Raw genomic sequence first — 18,694 nt, 5'->3', positions numbered from 1 at the left:
AATCTTCACAAACTCCTAACGAAGTAGAGGCACTGCTGTGCTTTCTTCATAATTGCACTTATGTGCTGGGCTCAGGACAGGTCCTCTGAAATGATAACACCGAGGAATTTAAAGTTACTGATCTCCTGATGAGGACTGGCTCAGAGACCTCTAGTTTCCTTCTCCTGAAGTCAATAATCATCTCCTTGGTCTTGCTGACATGGAGTGATAGGTTTATGTAACAAAATAAATCTCTCAGCAAAAGGGGATGTAATGCAGAGAAAAGTACAAGCCAACCATACAATTTATAAAAGGTTTAGTTTAGTCAAGAGAAAAGCAAAGTTGAGCAACACCAGTGTGAATTACATTAGAATTGTCAGCAATAGCATTGTGTATGGTCAGTGACATCTGAAGTGAAGATTTGGCTGAAGGAAAAGGTCATACTCCATCTTGTGGTACAACAGTGCAAACCCACAGTCAGGCATTGAAATGGAAGAAACCAAACCTGGAGTTCCATAGACTAAGGTTTGTGCCAACACATACATTCTTAAAACAGCTAGCACCTCAACAACCAAGTCAGTGTAATAAAACTAAACTGGATTAAATTTATATTTATAAATGTATTTTAAAAAAATGAATTATTTTAAAATTATTTTTAACGACTACTATCCGCTACCAAGCCGGCTGCTTCCCGAGGGAGGAGGCAGCAAAAGTGCTGTGAGAGAAGACAGAGGAGGGGTCAGAGGGCCGGCATCCATGCTAGGCTAAAAGCTAACCCCACCAGGCCAGCGGTACCATCCCTCCTGCTCTCAAATGTCCGTTCCATCGACGACAAGCTGGATGAGCTGCGTCTGCTGAGAGAAACACGCAAGGAGTTTAAAGACTGCTGTGTGTATGTCTTAACGGAATCCTGGCTCCATGACAACATACCGGACGCGGCGATACAGCTAGAGGGAATGACATCATTTCGTGCGGACAGAGAGGCAGCTAGCTCCGGTAAGAGCTGAGGAGGAGGTCTGTGTATTTATATAAACAAAGACTGGTGTGTGAACGCTACAGTAGCTGCTAAACACTGCTCACCGCTGGCTGAATTTCTCATTGTGAAGTGCCGGCCATTCTATCTGCCAAGGGAATTCACCATCGTGCTTGTGGCAGCTGTTTACGTAGCTCCCAGTGCCAATGCTGAGGCTAATGCTAACGAAGCACTGGGAGGCCTACATGAAGCCATCAGTGAGCTACTGACTACACATCCTGACAGCTTTGTGGTGATTGCTGGGGACTTTAACCACACCAGCTTAAAGACTGTTCCCCAAATTCCTGCAATATGTGGATTTCAAAACCAGGGGAGACAACACACTGGACTTGGTTTATACCAACACCCCACAGGCATACAAAGCAGCCCCCTGCCCCCATCTTGGCCACTCTGACCACATACCTGTCATGTTAACACCAGCATATAAACCACTGCTTAAACGTGTGAGAGCAGAGAAAAGACAGATAAGGGTCTGGCCAAAAGGAGCAGCCTCAGCACTACAAGACTGTTTTTTGCACACAGACTGGGACATATTCAAAACAGCAGCCTCCTATGATGACCATATAGACATTGAGAAGTATGCTGAGGCAGTAATCAGCTACACAGCCAAATGCACAGAGGATGTCACTGTGATGAAAACCTTCACCGCACGTGGTTATAAAAAGCCATGGATGACAACAGAGGTGCGTTCACTACGGAAGGCCCGTGACACAGCCTACAGATCGGGGGACAGGAGTGTGCTTCGCTCAGCCAGGTCTGCGCTTTCACTAGGGATCAGGAAAGCGAAAAGGGCCTACGCGGGCAAAATACATGGACACTTCTGTGACACAGGTGACACCAGATGGATGTGGCAGGGAATTAAAGCTCTGACAGACTACAAGATCAGGCAGAAAACTGATGACAGCAACACCTCTGTTCCAAACAAGCTTAACAAATTCTTTGCATGCTTCGAAGCATCAAACACTACAGCAAGGGGGAGAGCCAGTCCCTTCTTATCATCTGACCAGCGGGCTCCGATCATTGATTCAGAGCAAACAAGGAGGACCCTTGCCAGGGATAACCCACGAAAAGCGGGAGATCCTGACAACATCCCTGGACGTGTGCTCAAGGAATGTGCTGATGCATTAGCAGATGTCCTGACAGACATTTTCAACATCTCCCTTAGTCAAACCATTGTCCCCAGATGCTTCAAAACCTTCACAATAATCCCTGTAGCAAAGAAATCAGCTGTAGCCTGTCTGAATGATTACCGTCCCGTTGCCCTGAACCCCATAGTGATGAAATGTTTTGAACGGCTTGTCAAACCTCATATCACAGCCAGCCTCCCCTCATCGCTGGATCCTCTACAGTCTGCTTATTGTCCAAATCGCTCTACGGAGGATGCAATATCCACCACACTGCACACAGTTCTCTCTCACTTGGACAACAAAGACACTTATGCCAGAATCCTGTACATTGATTTCAGTTCAGCGTTCAATACCATCATCCCGCAGAGACTAGTGGAGAAAGTGTCGCTGCTTGGCCTTAACACTGCCATGTGTCGCTGGATTCTGGATTTCTTGACAGAGAGACCACAGTCAGTCCGTGTTGGCAGGAACATCTCTGACTCCATCACACTGAGCACTGGATCCCCACAAGGCTGTGTGCTTAGCCCATTGCTGTTTACACTGCTAACACATGACTGTGCAGCCAGATTCAAGGAGAACCTGATCATTAAATTTGCTGATGATACGACAGTGGTGGGGCTCATCAGCAAAAATGATGAAACAATGTACAGGGAGGAGGTCAAACACCTAGAGAGCTGGTGCAGCGACAACAACTTGATGCTTAATGTCACCAAAACCAAGGAGATGATCGTCGATTTCAGACAGTCTCAGCCTGAGCACACACCCCTCAGCATCAGCAGCTCCACAGTGGAGAGAGTGGAAAAAGTCAAGTTCCTTGGGGTGCAGATCTCGGACAATCTCACTTGGTCCAGGAACACCACTGGGATTGTGAAACGAGCCCAGCAGTGATTGCACTTTCTGAGGAAGCTTAAACAAGCATCATTCCCCACTAACATCTTAACTACATTCTACAGAGGCGTGGATGAGAGTGTGCTGACCTTTTGCATCACAACCTCGTGCTCCAGCTGCAGTGCTGCTGACAAAAAAGCCTTGCAGAGGGTGGTTAGGGGAGCAGAGAAGGTTATTGGGGTCTCCCTACCTTCTGTCCAAGACCTCTTTCAGAGTCGTTGCCTCCAGAAGACACGGTACATCATTAAAGACCCCTCACACCCTCTCCATGAACTGTTAGTTCTTCTGCCATCAGGTAAACGTTACAGGAGCATCAAAACTAAAACCACAAGGCTACTAAACAGCTTCCTCCCACAGGCAGTCAGACTGCTAAATAGCTGCTCTACCTGACTCTGCTTTGGACACTTATAACTTGTTTTTAACTGACATGTGGCTGTTGTGTTCTACTATTTATTATGATGTTTATTATTTAGTGTTGCGTTTGTTATGTTATGATTGCACTGCTCCTGGGAAACGCTGTCTCATTTTGCCCTGCAGAGCTTATGTACGGTTAGAATGACAAAGTTTTTGAATCTTTGAATCTTGAATTTTTGCAGCTGAAGAAATGAAGCTCCATTGAGTTCCTCCAGCATTTTATGTATGTTGTTCAAGACTTTCAGCATCTGCAGAATCTCTTGTGTTAGTGATACAAGTTAAATATTGATACAGTGTATGGAAGAGGGGATGGTTTTGTAGGTTAATAGTGGGATGTTTCCCCAAACTGTGACAACTCCAGCTTCCATCAGTGCAAGTAGCCAACTCAAATGTCAGATTTGGAGATCAACTTAGACCCATTATTCCGTCACAATCTTCCTTAATCCCTAAAGTTTGGTTTCAGGAGAAGCTGATGATTATATAATCAAGTATCGTAAGAGACAGAAACTGGTCATGATAAGCAGAGCAAGTAACTGCAGAAGAAGGACATTGCCCCAGGTTCCCAACTGCAATAAAACTCCATAAACACTGAACCCGTGACACCTATAATCAGATGCATCTGCAATCCTGGTTTTGCTCCATCAGGGGTAACCCCCTTCCCCACCCTCCCTGCGCCTTAATGATCTTCTTTTATCTCCTTCCCAATTCTAATTAAAGGTCTTCTACCTGGTATGTTAGCTCTGTTTATTGTCCCACAGATCTGGGCTGATCAGCTGAGTATTTCCAAAGCTTTTCTTTTTACGCCAAAGTCTCAGCTGAGTTTATTGTCATAAGCAATGAATACAATGAAAAACCTGCAGCAGCATCATGGCACATGGCATCAGACAAGTAGCATTCACAAGAAAAACAAAAATTCACATTTGTAGCATCTGTAGTTCTTTAAAAACGCAATTCCTCTGTTGAGTTGCTTCACCTCAACATGTCAGACTTCCCCCTTCGGGACACCCGATGGCATCCTGGTGAAGGGTGAAGTTCTGTATTTCCAGTTTCCTCTTTAACAACATGTTTTTCTCACAGCCATTCCCTGAAAAGTTCCAGTAAGTTTTTGGCAGCCCTTCTGTCATACAAAAAAGTTCTTGGGCATGTGTCTACTCAACCACAAATTAAACCTGCAGTGGAATTGGATGCTGGTTAAAGCTAGCTGAACAGATGACATTTCTATTTTCCTCTCAGAACTCATGAGCTATTCTTTCACTATGAAAAGCCACATTACTGCATCACATGGCGTGTATCAGCATAGACACGTTTTCATCATTTGTTGAGATGTGGTACATACAAGACACATGAAGAGTCTGCCAGTGCAAGATTTTTACAATGCTTCCACGCCTGAAGGAGTAATTTCCCATCATTGTCATCCAAGAAACCAGTGGTAGAACATCAAAGAGAATGAACATTTTTTAAAGAGAAACATATTTAGTGAGTTTCGTTTGTATACAAATTCTGCAGCTGGCTCACTAACCTTAGACAAAATCAAATTGTAATGACAATTCCAGTTTAAAATGTTTGACTGGAAACCTTCTAGAAACTGAGAATTGGTTACAAAACAGAAAGAAAGAGCAGGATTAAGAAGATTGAGCTCAGTTTTTCAGGCTGTGACTAGAGAAGTGTTACAGGGATCAGTGCTTTTCAGAGAATCAAGTTTACTGTATTATCACTGACATATGTCACGAAACGTTTTATTTTCAGGAGCAGTACATAAAATTACAACAGGTTACAATAAGCAATATAAAAAAAAAGTGCAAAAGGAGAGCAAAATAGTGAGTCGGTATTCATGGGTCGTTCAGAAATCTGATGTCAGGGGGAAGAGGCTGTACCTAAAACATTGAGTTTGTGTTTTCAGACTCCTGTGCCACCTCCCTCACAGTAGAAAGGTGAAGAGGGCATGTCCTGGATGGTGAGGGTCTTTAATGATGGATAACACCTTCTTGAGACACAGCCTTTTGAGGATGCCCTCAATGGTAGGGAGGCTTGTGCCTGTTATGAATGTGATCTAAGAAACTGGAGAAGCTGGTGGACAGGTAAGGCTTTATTCATCATGACAAACAGATATTCTCATAAAGACCCTTTGAGTAGAGTACCATAGACTCAAAGCACATCACATTTTTATATCCTTAAGATCAAAGGTAACAGTAGGTGCTTCAATACAATTTCAATAGTTACAATGACATGTTTTACTTCAATACTTTGGGTTGACAATGCTTCCTTTGACTTGTATATCTACAGTGGGAGCCACCTCTGAATAGTCAAATACCTTTGCTGGGGCAAAATAATTCACACAGTATGTCTAGAAGTTTCTGGGGACAGAGATCCCTGACACCCAAAATTGATGTTGTTCAGAGCTGACTGAGTTCACAGTTGATAGACCAGCAAATTGATGTGCTAAGTAAAAATGGTCTGGTCTGCAAGATTCCTTGAAATTGTTTGCAATGGTGCAGGTAACTTCGTTACGTTGCTTGGTTTGATGCAGGCTCAATTAACAGTTCAAAGTAAGTTTATTATTAAAGCACATATATGTCACCATATACAGTTCTGAGATTCATTTTCTTGTGGGCAATCACAGTAAAAAAAAGCACAAAGTAAGTTTATTATTAAAGTACATATGTCACCATGTGCAGCATTGAGATTTTTCTTGCGAGCATACTTAATAAATCCAATAACCATAATAGAATCAATGAAAGATCTCACCAATAGATCAGACATCCAGTGAGCAAAAGGCAGCAAGCTCTGCAAATACAGAAAGAAATCAAAAAAAGTAATGTAACAATAATAAATAAGTAATAAATATTGTGAACATGAGATGAAGAGTCCTTGAAAGTGAGTCCATAGAAACATAGAAAACCTACAGCACAATACAGGCCCTTTGGCCCACAAAGCTGTGCAGAACATATCCTTACCTTAGAAATTACCTAGGATTACCCATAGCCCTCTATTTTTCTGAGCTCCAGGTACCTGTACAGGAGTCTCTTAAAAGACCCTATCGTTTCCACCTCTACCACCGCTGCTGGCAGCCCATTCCACACACTCACCACTCTCTGCAGTTCCCAGAGGTAAAGCGGAAAAGGACCTTGGACCAATGGTTAAGGGTCTGCAAGGACTGCCACAACAAAAGGTCCTGGAAACAACTGGGTGGAGTCTGTCGCAAATGAAATGAGGTAAAGGCTTTTTTCCCCACTTCCTAGTACATTAGAAGCAGAGGCAGCTTTTGAACAGGAAAGTTGTAGAAGGGTTGTTGTTCAATGCTGATGTGGATCCTTTACTCTTCAAGGCCCCATTGCACCTTTGGACTCTCCGCCAAATAGTATGGGTAAGATGCTCACAGCTGAGCTGCATAAAGTGACTCATCAACCCAAATGATGTTCTGGCCCGCAGGGCAGAGTACCCTCATTCCCTGGAATCAAATGACGTATGCCCCTGGTTTATTGCAAGCTATAAATCAAGATGTGAACAATTTTTGCTATGTATTTTACAAAACCCAGGTAACTTTGGTGAAGATGGAGGATCTCATACACCATGATGGACTGTTCGTGCATTTACAGATGAATTTTATAGAATTCCCTCCTTGTGAAGGATATAAATATGCCTGGGTCAATATTGATTTTTTTATATGATCATAGAAATCTACAGCATATTACAGGCCCTTTCGTCCTCCATGTTGTGCCAACCATGTAACCTACTCTAGAAACTGCCTAGAATAACCCTACCACATAGTGCCCCACGTTTCACTTGGCATCACTACCTCACCACTCTCTGGCCCAACAGCACCACCACAGGGGCCAAGAAATACTGGATGATTGCCTTTCCAGGATATGAGACTGCTAGACTGTCCAGGAAGCTGAGTTATATGGCATCGGCTTTGGAGAAAACAGCCAATAAAACTGCATGTGCCTTTGATCAAACCCACCAAGCATTAACCAATTTGTGAACAAACTGATGGCTGTTCGTGCAGTAGCATTACGTAGGTTGAGAAATAGTTCAGTGGTTGGCAAGTAAAGTTGAGTAGAGTTATCCCCTCTGGTTCAAGAACCTGATGGTTGAAAGATAACTGTTCCTGAACCTGGTGGTGTGAGTCCTGAGGCTCCTGTGGCTTCTGACTGATGGCAGCATTGACAGAAGAGCATGTCCGGGGGTGGGGGGGTGGGAACGGGGGTGAGGGTCCCTGATTATGGACGCTGCTTTCCCGTGACAGCACTTCATGTACATGTGCTCACTGGTGGGGGACGGTAACACATGTGCGGACTGGGTGACATTACTTTTTGTAGGCTTTTCCGTACAAGGGCATTGGTGTTTCCATACCAGGCAGTGATGCAACCAGTCAATATACTCTCCACCAGTCATCTGTATAAGTTTGTCAGAGCTTTGGATGAGATGCTATATCTTTGCTAAGCTCTAAGAAAATAGAGAGGCTGCTGTGCTTTCTTCGTAATGGCACTTAAGCGAGGACAGGTCCTTTGAAAGGATAACATAGAGGAATTTAAAGTTGCTGGCATTCTCCACCTCTGATTCTCCGATGAGGACTGGCTCCTCCTGAAGTCAATAATCATCTCCCTGGTCTTACTGGCATTGAGTGAGGGGTTGTTGTGACAGCACTCAGCCAGATTTTCAAACTCCCGCCTATACGCTAATTCATCAGCACTCTTGATTTGGCCAACGACAGTGGTCATTGCCATAACATAATGGGGTTCACATAACCCCATTATCTTATATTTGCATACCAGAATGTCTTATGGTCACTTCACTTTGGAAAACATATCTCTATCAGCTGTGAGCCAGCCTATACTTCACAAACAGTAAAGTTTATTTGCAAAGGTGTACTTTTAACTTCAATTTGCTGCTTGCAATTTAGATTTTACATTAAGAACTGAACACTGGTTCTTGTTTGAATTAACGTCTGCTATATTCACTTAACTCCAGAATACTCCCTAACAGTGCCCATGTAGGAGTTGACTGAGTATACTAATGACTTACACTACATCTTATTCTAATAACTTGGCTGAGGGGGAAGAATGGCTTTTTTCCAGATTTGCTGATGGCACTAAATTAAGTCGGATTGTGAGTACAGAGATATATGTAAGGTGTCTACAAGGACATATGGACACACTGGGAGAGAGTGAGAAAGAAGAGACTGAATGCATTACAGAATGAACTTAAGAGCATGAGAGATTCTGCAGATGCTAGAGATCTTGAGCAATACACACACACAAGGCTGGAGAGACTGAGCAAGTCAGGTATCATTTAAAGATTTTGGGCCAAGACCGTTCATCAGGACTGGAAAGGAAGGAGGCAGGACCAGAATGAGGTTATCCATTTTCACGTACAAAATAGAATCTGCTAAGTGGTGACAGGGTGGCTTTTATTGATATTCAAAGGGATTCCCTAGATGTCTGCTTCTGCACACGTTACTGAACGCCAACACACAGGGAAAGTGGTTTCACACACACTCCACTCTACTCAACAATTTTCTCCAGTCCTGCTGAGCGGTCTTGGCCCAAAACATTGACTGTACCCTTTTCCATAGATACTACCTGACCTGCTGAGTTCCTCCAGTACTTTGTGTGTGTTGCTTGGATTTCCAGCATCTGCAGCTTTTCTCTCATTTGTAATGGAAACTGGTATGTTAGTTTTATTTTTATTAAAGAGAGAACCTGGACAGAGGAAAATGCAGTTGTGTAGGACCTTGGTGAGACTGCACCTGGAGAATTGCGTATGGTTTTGATTGTCTTGCCAGTTGGAAGCAGGAACATGGTTCCCATGACCAAGAGGAAATTTCTTCATACAGTCTATTTATCCCCTTATCAGGTCACCCCTCTGCCTTCTTTGCTCCAAGCAAAACAAACCCAGCCTTTTTAGCAGAACGAAAGTCATCCAATTCGGGGCACAATCCTGGTGCCTCTTCCTTTCGTCATTGTGATGATCTGAACTTCACACAATACTCCAAATGAAGTTTAACTAGTTTTTTTTTAACAATGAAGCATTATGGCTCACTTGCACCATCATTGAAATGTTCCCACAATCTATAAACTCACTTTCAAGGACTCTGCATCTCATGTTCTTGATATTTATTGCTTGTTTATTAATTATACAGTAATTTCTTTTTGTATTTGCAGTCTGTTGTCTTTTGCACACCGGTTGAGCGCCCAAGTTGGTGCAGTCTTTCATTGATATTATTCTATTACAGATTTATTGAGCATGTCTACAAGAAAATAAACCTCACAGTTGTATATGGTAACCAATATGTTCTTCGATAGTAAATTTACTTTGAACTTTGTTCTTTGCCCTAACGTATGGAGAGAAGAATGTCATGAGCCTTATTCATCAACCTATGTGTTTTCACTTTCAAAGAACAACGGACTTGAAACTCAAAGTTCCTCTGTTCATCAACAATAATTATCACCCTAATATTCACTATGTATGACTTCCTGGAATACATCATCTTGCTCTTGTTGAGATTAAATTTCATCTGTCAATTCCCTGCCCAGCTTTCTGTCTTATCTGCATTATACTGTAGAATTAGACATCCTTTTTTGCTATCCACAGCATGAGTCATCCACAAACTTACTAATCATTCCTCCCGTGCCAGATGGAACTTTGTCCCAAGTTAATGCAGCAAATGGTCGAAGAGCTGGGAAGTCTGAAGAAGATTGGGCTGGTACAATGATACAGCCAGTGGAACTGATGTGTCACAGTGCCAGATTCCTGGTACAGTCCCAATCTTGGGTTCTGTCTGTGCGGAGTTTGCATATTCTCCCTGTGACCACGTGATTTTCTCAAAGTGCTCCAGTTTCCTGCCACCCCCAAAGATGTAAAGATTGGTTGGTGAATTGGCCTTTGTACATATTCTAGTGTGTGGGGGGGGGGGGGGGGGTAGAATCTGGACAGAGTTGATGTGAATATGGGAAGAATAAAAATGAGATTAATGTGGGATTAGTAGAAATGAATGGTTGAAGGTCAGCAAGGACTTACTGGAGTGAAGGGCACATGACGATGCTTCAGTCTTACCATGTAGTACAGGTGCAGTAGAAAGATACATTCACTTTATTTGTGACGTACTCATCAGGGGTGATTGATAAGTTCGTGGCCTAGGGTAGAAGGAGATGAGTTATTAACTTCAAACTTTCTGCATAATCAGAGTTGAACTGCATGTGCATGTAACGAGAGCTGTATTACTCATCTCCTTCTACCTTAGGCCATGAACTTATCAATCACCCACCTGTGGACACTTTCTGGAGGTCCAAGATCCATATGCTCCACGACCGCTGGACTAAATGTGTAAATGTAGGAGGGGACTATGTTGAAAAATAGGTTTTCTAAAATTGACCCCTTCTACCTTGGGCCACGAACTTATCAATTACCCCTTGTAAAATGAAATGTGATGTTTGCATTAAAATCAAATTAGTGAGGCTTGTTCTGAGCACTCCGCAAGTGTTGGCAAACTTCTGGCACCAACATATTATACCCATAGCTCACTAATCGTAACCCATATGTCCTGGAGTACAAGAGGAAACCTACAGGACCATGGGGAGATCACACAAGTTCCTTACATACAGTGGTGGGAATCGAACACTGGTTTTACAGTTGGCACTTTAACAGCGTTACACTAACTGCCTGAAAGAGAATTCCACCCAAATGAGGCTCACCAAGTACTGTAAACAGGAGTTTCTGTGAGGATAACCAGATCAACCAGCTTTGCTGTTGATGTCAAACACTGTTTTCCTGTATATTTCAGGTAACTAGGGAGGAGATTCGACATACAGTCGGCCCTCCTTATCCGCGGGTTCCACATGCACGGATTCAACCAACCGCGGATCAGGAAAACCCGGAAGTTCTCTCTCCAGCACTCATTGTTTGAGCATGTACAGACTATTTTTTCTTGTCATTATTCCCTAAACAATACAGTATAACAACTATTTACATAGCATTTATATTGTATTAGGTATTATAAGTAATCTAGAAATGACTTAAAAGTACAGGCAGTCCCCGGGTTATGAATGAGTTCCGTTCCTGAGTCCATCTTTAAGTCGGATTTGAAGTCGGAACAGGTACATCCGGTATTATTTAGCGTCAGTCAAATGTTTTTCTTTGTATATAGTACATATTTTACCTTTCTTTGCATATAAAACACTTAAGAAACATACGTATTTCAATAATTAAACCACTGCGTTGCTTGGTAATAATTGTAGCTTTCATCGGGGCAGAGCCTTTCACACGCTCCATTAAAATTGTTCCGATCGTTGACCGACTGTAGCCTAATGCTTTTCCAATGACCGATGGCGTTTCACCTCTTTCCGATCGCTTTATTATTGCCACTTTATTTTCAATCGTGATCGTGATTATTTTCGTGAACAGAAACACTGTGGATTCAGAGCTTCACAGCCGGGTCCTAATGTCCAATGCACTGAGACAGGTTAAATAAAGTCTGGGGTTCTGCTGGGTCCTAATATCCACCGCACTGAGACAGGTTAAATAAGGGACTTGAGCATCCGCATTTTTTGGTATCTGCGGAGTTTTTCGGAACCAGTCCCCCGTGGATAAGGAGGGCCGACTGTACGCAGACAGACAGCTTTCAATAACAAAGATTCTGATGTTTTATTAACAGTACAAATTATTCCCTAGCATACAGGTTAATAATAGATTAATTGTGTCCAGAAAAATATGTACAATACATGTACTGAGTGAAAAATATAAACATTTCATTGTGACAAGCAGCTTTTGGCAGATTATTGGCAAAACCTTTAACCAAAAAAAACTATTCAAAAATAAATCTGTGCAAAATCATCATTAAAATTGACATTCTATATCCAACACTTCCAGGTCCGGATAAACTTGGTATTGTGTTTCCGTAAACAATAGAAAGTTTGCTGCAGTAAACATTCAAACGTATCTCTTTTCATCTCTTCATGGACAGACTCTCCCAAACTTCAATCTGAAAGGCAAATGTGTAAGTAGTTACCAGCTTGATAATGTGTGCGATTTCACTAACAGCTTCTAATATTATCCAAGTGAAATTAATGACTACTTTTCTCAGCAATATTTTCTCTGGAAACTAAGTAATTGATACATTTCCACGCACATGAAGGTGACTTAGTGTGTGGAGATTCCAAGCAGGGTTAGCACCTCTGGTGAAGGGGCTGTCAATATCCATTCTGGAGAACTCCACTCACTTTTGGTCTCCACCAGACACTCAGCTCTCATCTGTGGCTCCAAGTAGCCATATGCATGCGGCAGAGATCACACCCTGGTACACCTCTTCGACAGGCAAACTAAACCAGGTGAGGGTCGCTGGTGAGCCTAATACCCCAGAGAGATAGGGCCATGCCTGTCCTAGCATGCTTAGGACAGCTTCAACAGACTGGGAGGATGGGATCAACAGTGAGATGATCTGCAACACTTTATTGAGAGCGCAGGGCATGACAGTAGACGTCATGGTCAGCCACTGCAACAGAGGAGGTAGTGACGACAAATTGTACCACTAGATCCAGATTTCTGAGGTTGAAAGAGGGGAACTGCCACACTTCAATGGCTTTTCCACTTGAAAAACTGCCCACACACAGGTTTCGCTGTCATTGCTGGATATTACAGACAACTTTTCAATGAATATACCTAGGGCCAGTAAGAAGGCAAACCCGCATATAAAGCATTTCATTTCTAACTGAAGTTAAGCAGCAGCCACTTTTGGGGTTGTAAGGATTTGATGTTTTCGGAAAGTGTTTGAAATTCCATAATATATAATAAATTGACAAGAACCATAGAACATTACAGCATAGAAACAGGCCTTTTGGCCCTTCTTGGCTGTGCCAAACCATTCTTCTGCCTAGTCCCACTGACCTGCACCTGGGCCATATCCCTCCAAACCCCTCTCATCCATATACCCATCCAAGTTTTTCTTAAATGTCAAAAGTGAGCCCACATTCACCACTTCATCTGGCAGCTCATTCCACACTCCCACCACTCTCTGCATGAAGAAGCCCCCCCTAGTGTTCCCTTTAAACTTTTTCCCCTGCACCCTTAACCCATGACCTCTGGTTTTTTTCTCCCCTAGCCTCAGTGGAAAAAGCCTGCTTGCATTCACTCTATCTATACCCATCATAATTTTATACACCTCTATCAAATCACCCCTCATTCTCCTACGCTCCAGGGAATAAAGTCCTAACCTATTCAACCTTTCTCTGTAACTCAGTTTCTCAAGTCCCGGCAACATCCTTGTAAACCTTCTCTGCACTCTTTCAACCTTATTAATATCCTCCCTGTAATTAGGTGACCAAAACTGTACACAATACTCCAAATTCAGTCTCACCAATGTCTTATACAATCTCACCATTACATTCCAACTCTTATACTCAATACTTTGATTTGTAAAGGCCAATCTACCAAAAGCTCTCTTTACAACCCTATCTACTTGTGACGCCACTTTTAGGGAATTACGCATCTGTACTCCCAGATCCCCCTGTTCTACTGCACTCCTCAGTGTCCTACCATTTACCTTGTGTGTTCTACCTTGGTTTGACCTTCCGAAGTGCAAAACCGCACACTTGTCCGCATTGAACCATCTGCCATTTTTCAGCCCATTCCTCCAACTGGTCCAAATCCCTCTGCAAGCTTTGAAAACCTTCCTCACTGTCCACTACACCTCCAATCTTTGTATCAACAGCAAATTTGCTGATCCAATTTGCCACATTATCATCCAGATCACTGATATAGATGACAAATAACAATGGACCCAGCACTGATCCCTGTGGCACACCACTAGTCACAGGCCTCCACTCAGAGTAGCAATCCTCCACTACCACTCTCTGGCTTCTTCCATTGAGCCAATGTCTAATCCAATTTACTACCTCACCATGTAAACCTAGCAACTGAATCTTCCTAACTAACCTCCCATGCGGGACCTTGTCAAAGGCCTTACTGAAGTCCATGTATACAACATCCACTGCCTTCCCTTCACCAGCTTTCCTGGTAACTTCCTCGAAAAACTCTAATAGATTGGTTAAACATGACCTACCACGCACAAAGCCATGCTGACTGTTGCTGATAAGTCCCTGTCTATCCAAATACTTGTAGATCCTATCTCTTAGTATTCCTTTCAATAATTTACCTACGACCGATGCCAAACTTACCGGCCTATAATTTCCCGGCTTACTTTTTGAGCCTTTTTAAAACAATGGAACAACATGAGCTATCCTCCAATCCTCCAGCACCTGACCCGTGGATATCGACATTTTAAATATTTCTGCCGGGGCCCCTGCAATTTCAACACTAGTCTCTCTCAAGGTCCGAGGGAATACCCTGTCAGGTCCTGGGGATTTATCTACTCTGATTTGCCTCAAGACAGCAAGCACCTCCTCCTCTTTAATCTGTATAAATTCCATGACCTCTCTACTTGTTTGCCTTGTTTCCATAGACTCCATTTCAGTTTCCTTAGTAAATACAGATGCAAAAAACCCATTTAATATTGCTCCCATTTCTTTTGGTTCCATACATAGCCGACCACTCTGATCTTCAAGAGGACTAATTTTATCCCTTACTATCCTTTTGCTCTCAACATACCTGTAGAAGCTCTTAGGATTATCCTTCACCCTGACTGCCAAAGCAACCATATGTCTTCTTTTAGCCCTCCTGCTTTCTTCCTTAAGTATTTTCTTACTCTTTTTATACTCAAGCATCTTATTTCCTCCCTGTTGCCTATACATGTTATACATCTCTCTCTTCTTCTTTATCAGAGTTCCAATATCCCTTGAGAACCAAGGTTCCTTATTCTTATTCATTTTGCCTTCAACCTTGACAGGAACATACAAACTCTGCACTCTCAAAATTTTTCCTTTGAAGGCCTCCCACTTACCGATCACATCCTTGCCAGAGAACAACCTGTCTCAATCTATACTTTTTAGATCCTTTCTCATTTCTTCAAATTTGGCCTTTTTCCAGTTTAGAACTTCAACCCAAGGACCAGATCTATCTTTATCCATGATCAAGTTGAAACTAATGACGTTATGATCACTGGAACCAAAGTGTTCCCCTATACACACTTCCGTCACCTGCCCTAACTCATTTCCTAATAGGAGATCTAATATTGCATCCTCCCTAGTTAGTACATCTATTGATATATTGATCTACTGATATATTGATTTAGAAAACTTTCCTAAACACATTTCACAAACTCTAACCCATCTAGACCTTTAACAGTATGGGAGTCCCAATCAATGTGTGGAAAATTAAAATCCCCCACAATCACAACTTTATTTCTCCTGAAGTTGTCTGTTATCTCTCCGCAGATTTGCTCCTCCAATTCTCGCTGACTATTGGGTGGTCTATAATACAACCCTATTAATGTGGCCATACCTTTCCTGTTTCTCAGCTCCACCCATATGGCCCCAGTAGACAAGCCCTCTAATCTTTCCTGCCAAAGTACTGCTGTAATATTTTCCCCAACTAGCAAAGCCACCAACCCCCCCCCCCCCCCCCCCCACCCTTCATCCCTGCCTCTATCACGTCTGAAACATCGGAACCCTGGAACATTGAGCTGCCAGTCCTGCCCCTCCTGTAGCCAAGTTTCACTAATGGCTATGATGTCATAATTCCACATGTCAATCCAGGCCCTCAGCTCATCTGCCTTTCCCACAATACTCCTCGCATTGAAATATACACACCTCAGAAGATTGTTACCACCCCACATAACCTTACTATTTATGACTTTGCATGAACTACTAACATTTATTGTTACCCCCATTCCACTATCTACTCTGGCACTCTGCTTCTCATCCCCCTGCAAATCTAGTTTAAACTCTCCCCAATAACACTAGCAAACCTCCCTGCAAGTATATCGGTCCCCTTGTAGTTCAGGTGTAACCCGTCTCTCGTGTACAGGTCCCACCTGCCCCAGAAGAGGTCCCAATGATCTAGAAATCTGAAACCCTGCCCCCTACACCAGTTTCTCAGCCACATGTTCATGTGCCAGAGCATCCTACGCTTACCCTCACTGGCACGTGGCACAGGCAGCAATCCGGAGATTACTACCCTTTTATCACTTGTAGGAATATCAATATGCACAAGTAATTGGTCATGGTTCATTGTCTCACCACATCTTCCTGTTAGCTGCAGTCTGACAGGACGCTTTATTACACCATTCTACAGTTGATTTGTCCGTGCAGTAGTGAGGTGTTGCTGCATTTGGAGCAACTGTGAAACCAGCACTTTAAAGTTCAAAGTAAAATTTGTTATCAACACACTTATATGTTACTATATACCACCCTGAGATTCATTTTCTTGCAGGCATTTACAGGAAAATAAATAAATACAATAGGATTTATGAAAAACTATACATAAACAAAGACTGACGAACGACCAATGTGTGAAAGGAGACATAATGTTGAACTAAAATATAATACTGAGACTGAGTTGCAATGAGTCCTTGAAAGTGAGTGCATAGCAGTTGCAGAATCAGTTCAGAGTTGTGGGGAGCTGCTCTCATAGACGCGGCCTACCATGCAGACTATCCTTGATAGATAGATAAATGCTTCATTGATCCCAAAGGAAATTACAGTGGCACAGTAGCATTACAAGTGTACAGATATACAAAATATTGGAAGAGAAATAAAAAATAAGTTACCTTAAACAGTCTAACAGGGGGGGGGGGGGATTCATCACTTCCCCAGATATAGTTTGACTCATTATAGAGCTTAATGGCCGAGGGTAAGAATGACCTGATACAGCACTCTTTAGAGCAGCGCAGTGGTCTTAGTCTTTTAATAACAGTGCTCCTCCGTTCAGCCAAGGTGGCATGCAGAGGGTGAGAAACATTGTCCAGAATTGCCAGGATTTTCCAAAGGGTATTCAGTTCTGCCATAGCCTCCAGTGTGTCCAGTTTGACTCCTGTAACAGAGCCAGCCTTTCTAATCAGTTTATTGAGCTGTTTGGCATCAATCTTAATGCCATTTCCCCCAGCACACCACTGCATAGAAGATTATGCTGGCAACAACAGACTGGTTGAACATGTGAAGGAGAGGCCGGCATACTCCAAATGACCTCAGCCTCCTCGGGGAGTAGAGGCGACTCTGGCCCTTCTTGTAGTGTTGGTGCTCCACTCAAGTCTATCATCTAGGTGCACACCCAGGTACTTGTAGGTCCTCACCTCATCCACGCCCTCACCATCAACAGTAACAGGGAGCAGTGCAGGCTTAGTCTTCCTAAAGACCATCACCATCTCCTTTGTCTGACTGATGTCGAGCTGCAGATGATTCAGGTTGCACCAATTGACAAATTGTCCACTAGGGCCCTGTATTCATCCTCCCATTAAACACCCAGCTATTGCTGAATCAACAGAGATAGTCTGCAGATGACATGATTCAGTGTTGTATCTAAAATGCGAGGTATACAGGCTAACTAGGAAGGAAGCCAATACAGTCCCCTGTGGGGCCCCAGTGAAGCTTAGAGCCAAATCTGACACACAGCTCTGAAGCCACACAAACTGTAGTCTGCCAGTCAGGTAGTCCATTATCCAGGATACAATGGAAATGCCAACATGCGTTGAACAGAGCTTTTTAATGAGGGCTGTGTGGTATTGAAAGCACTCCATGAAATTAAAAACACAATCCTCACAGTGCTGTCCTGCTTATCCAAATGTGAGTAGGCTCTGTTCAGCATGTAGAAGACAACGTCATTGACTCCAATGAGTCAAACTGCCTGATCTGACCAGGAGGTGAGCCAGGACCAATCTCTTTTGGGTCTTCATGATGATGAGGTCAGGGCCACTGGACAGTGGTCATTCAAGACTTTCAGTCGGCCCTTCCTGGGTACTGGGACTAATCATGATGTTTTCCACACAGCTGGGACCCTTTCCAGGCTGAGACTCAGACTGACAATGCGCTGGAGAACTCCACACAATAGTTCAGCACATTTCTTCAGGACCTTGGGGTTCACACTATCCGGTCCTGATGCTTTTCCGTGTCTGACTACCCCCAGAGCCCTTCTCACCTGCTCAGTCCACGTCTATCCAAATACTCACACAGTCTCTCTCTTATAATACCTTCCGGTAATTTTCGCACTACTGATGCCAAGCTCACCAGCCAAAAATTTCCTGGTTTATTTTTAGAGCCTTTATTAAACAGCAGAACTACTTTGGCCATTCTCCAGTCCTCTGGTACCTCACCTGTCGCTAAGGATGACTTAATTATCTGTTATGGTCCCTACAATTTCTGCACTT

General features: G+C 43.1%; 1 protein-coding gene across 2 annotated transcripts in view; it reads right to left on the bottom strand.

Moving 5' to 3' along the window:
* Positions 1–9,542: 9,542 nt before the first annotated feature.
* LOC140737716 (myosin-IIIa) overlaps positions 9,543–18,694 on the bottom strand; it is a 181,673-nt gene continuing 172,521 nt past the window's right edge. For both annotated transcript variants that reach the window (XM_073064280.1, XM_073064281.1), the window contains one exon: positions 9,543–12,421. In XM_073064280.1, coding sequence (XP_072920381.1) covers positions 12,417–12,421 — 5 coding nt within the window. In that variant the 3' untranslated portion in view covers positions 9,543–12,416. The remainder of the gene's footprint in view (positions 12,422–18,694) is intronic.

This window comes from Hemitrygon akajei, chromosome 13, assembly GCF_048418815.1.
Source record: "Hemitrygon akajei chromosome 13, sHemAka1.3, whole genome shotgun sequence".
Lineage (NCBI taxonomy): Eukaryota > Metazoa > Chordata > Chondrichthyes > Myliobatiformes > Dasyatidae > Hemitrygon > Hemitrygon akajei.
The sequence above is the reverse complement of the archived record's forward strand: the minus strand, read 5'-3'. Positions and strand labels throughout refer to the sequence as shown.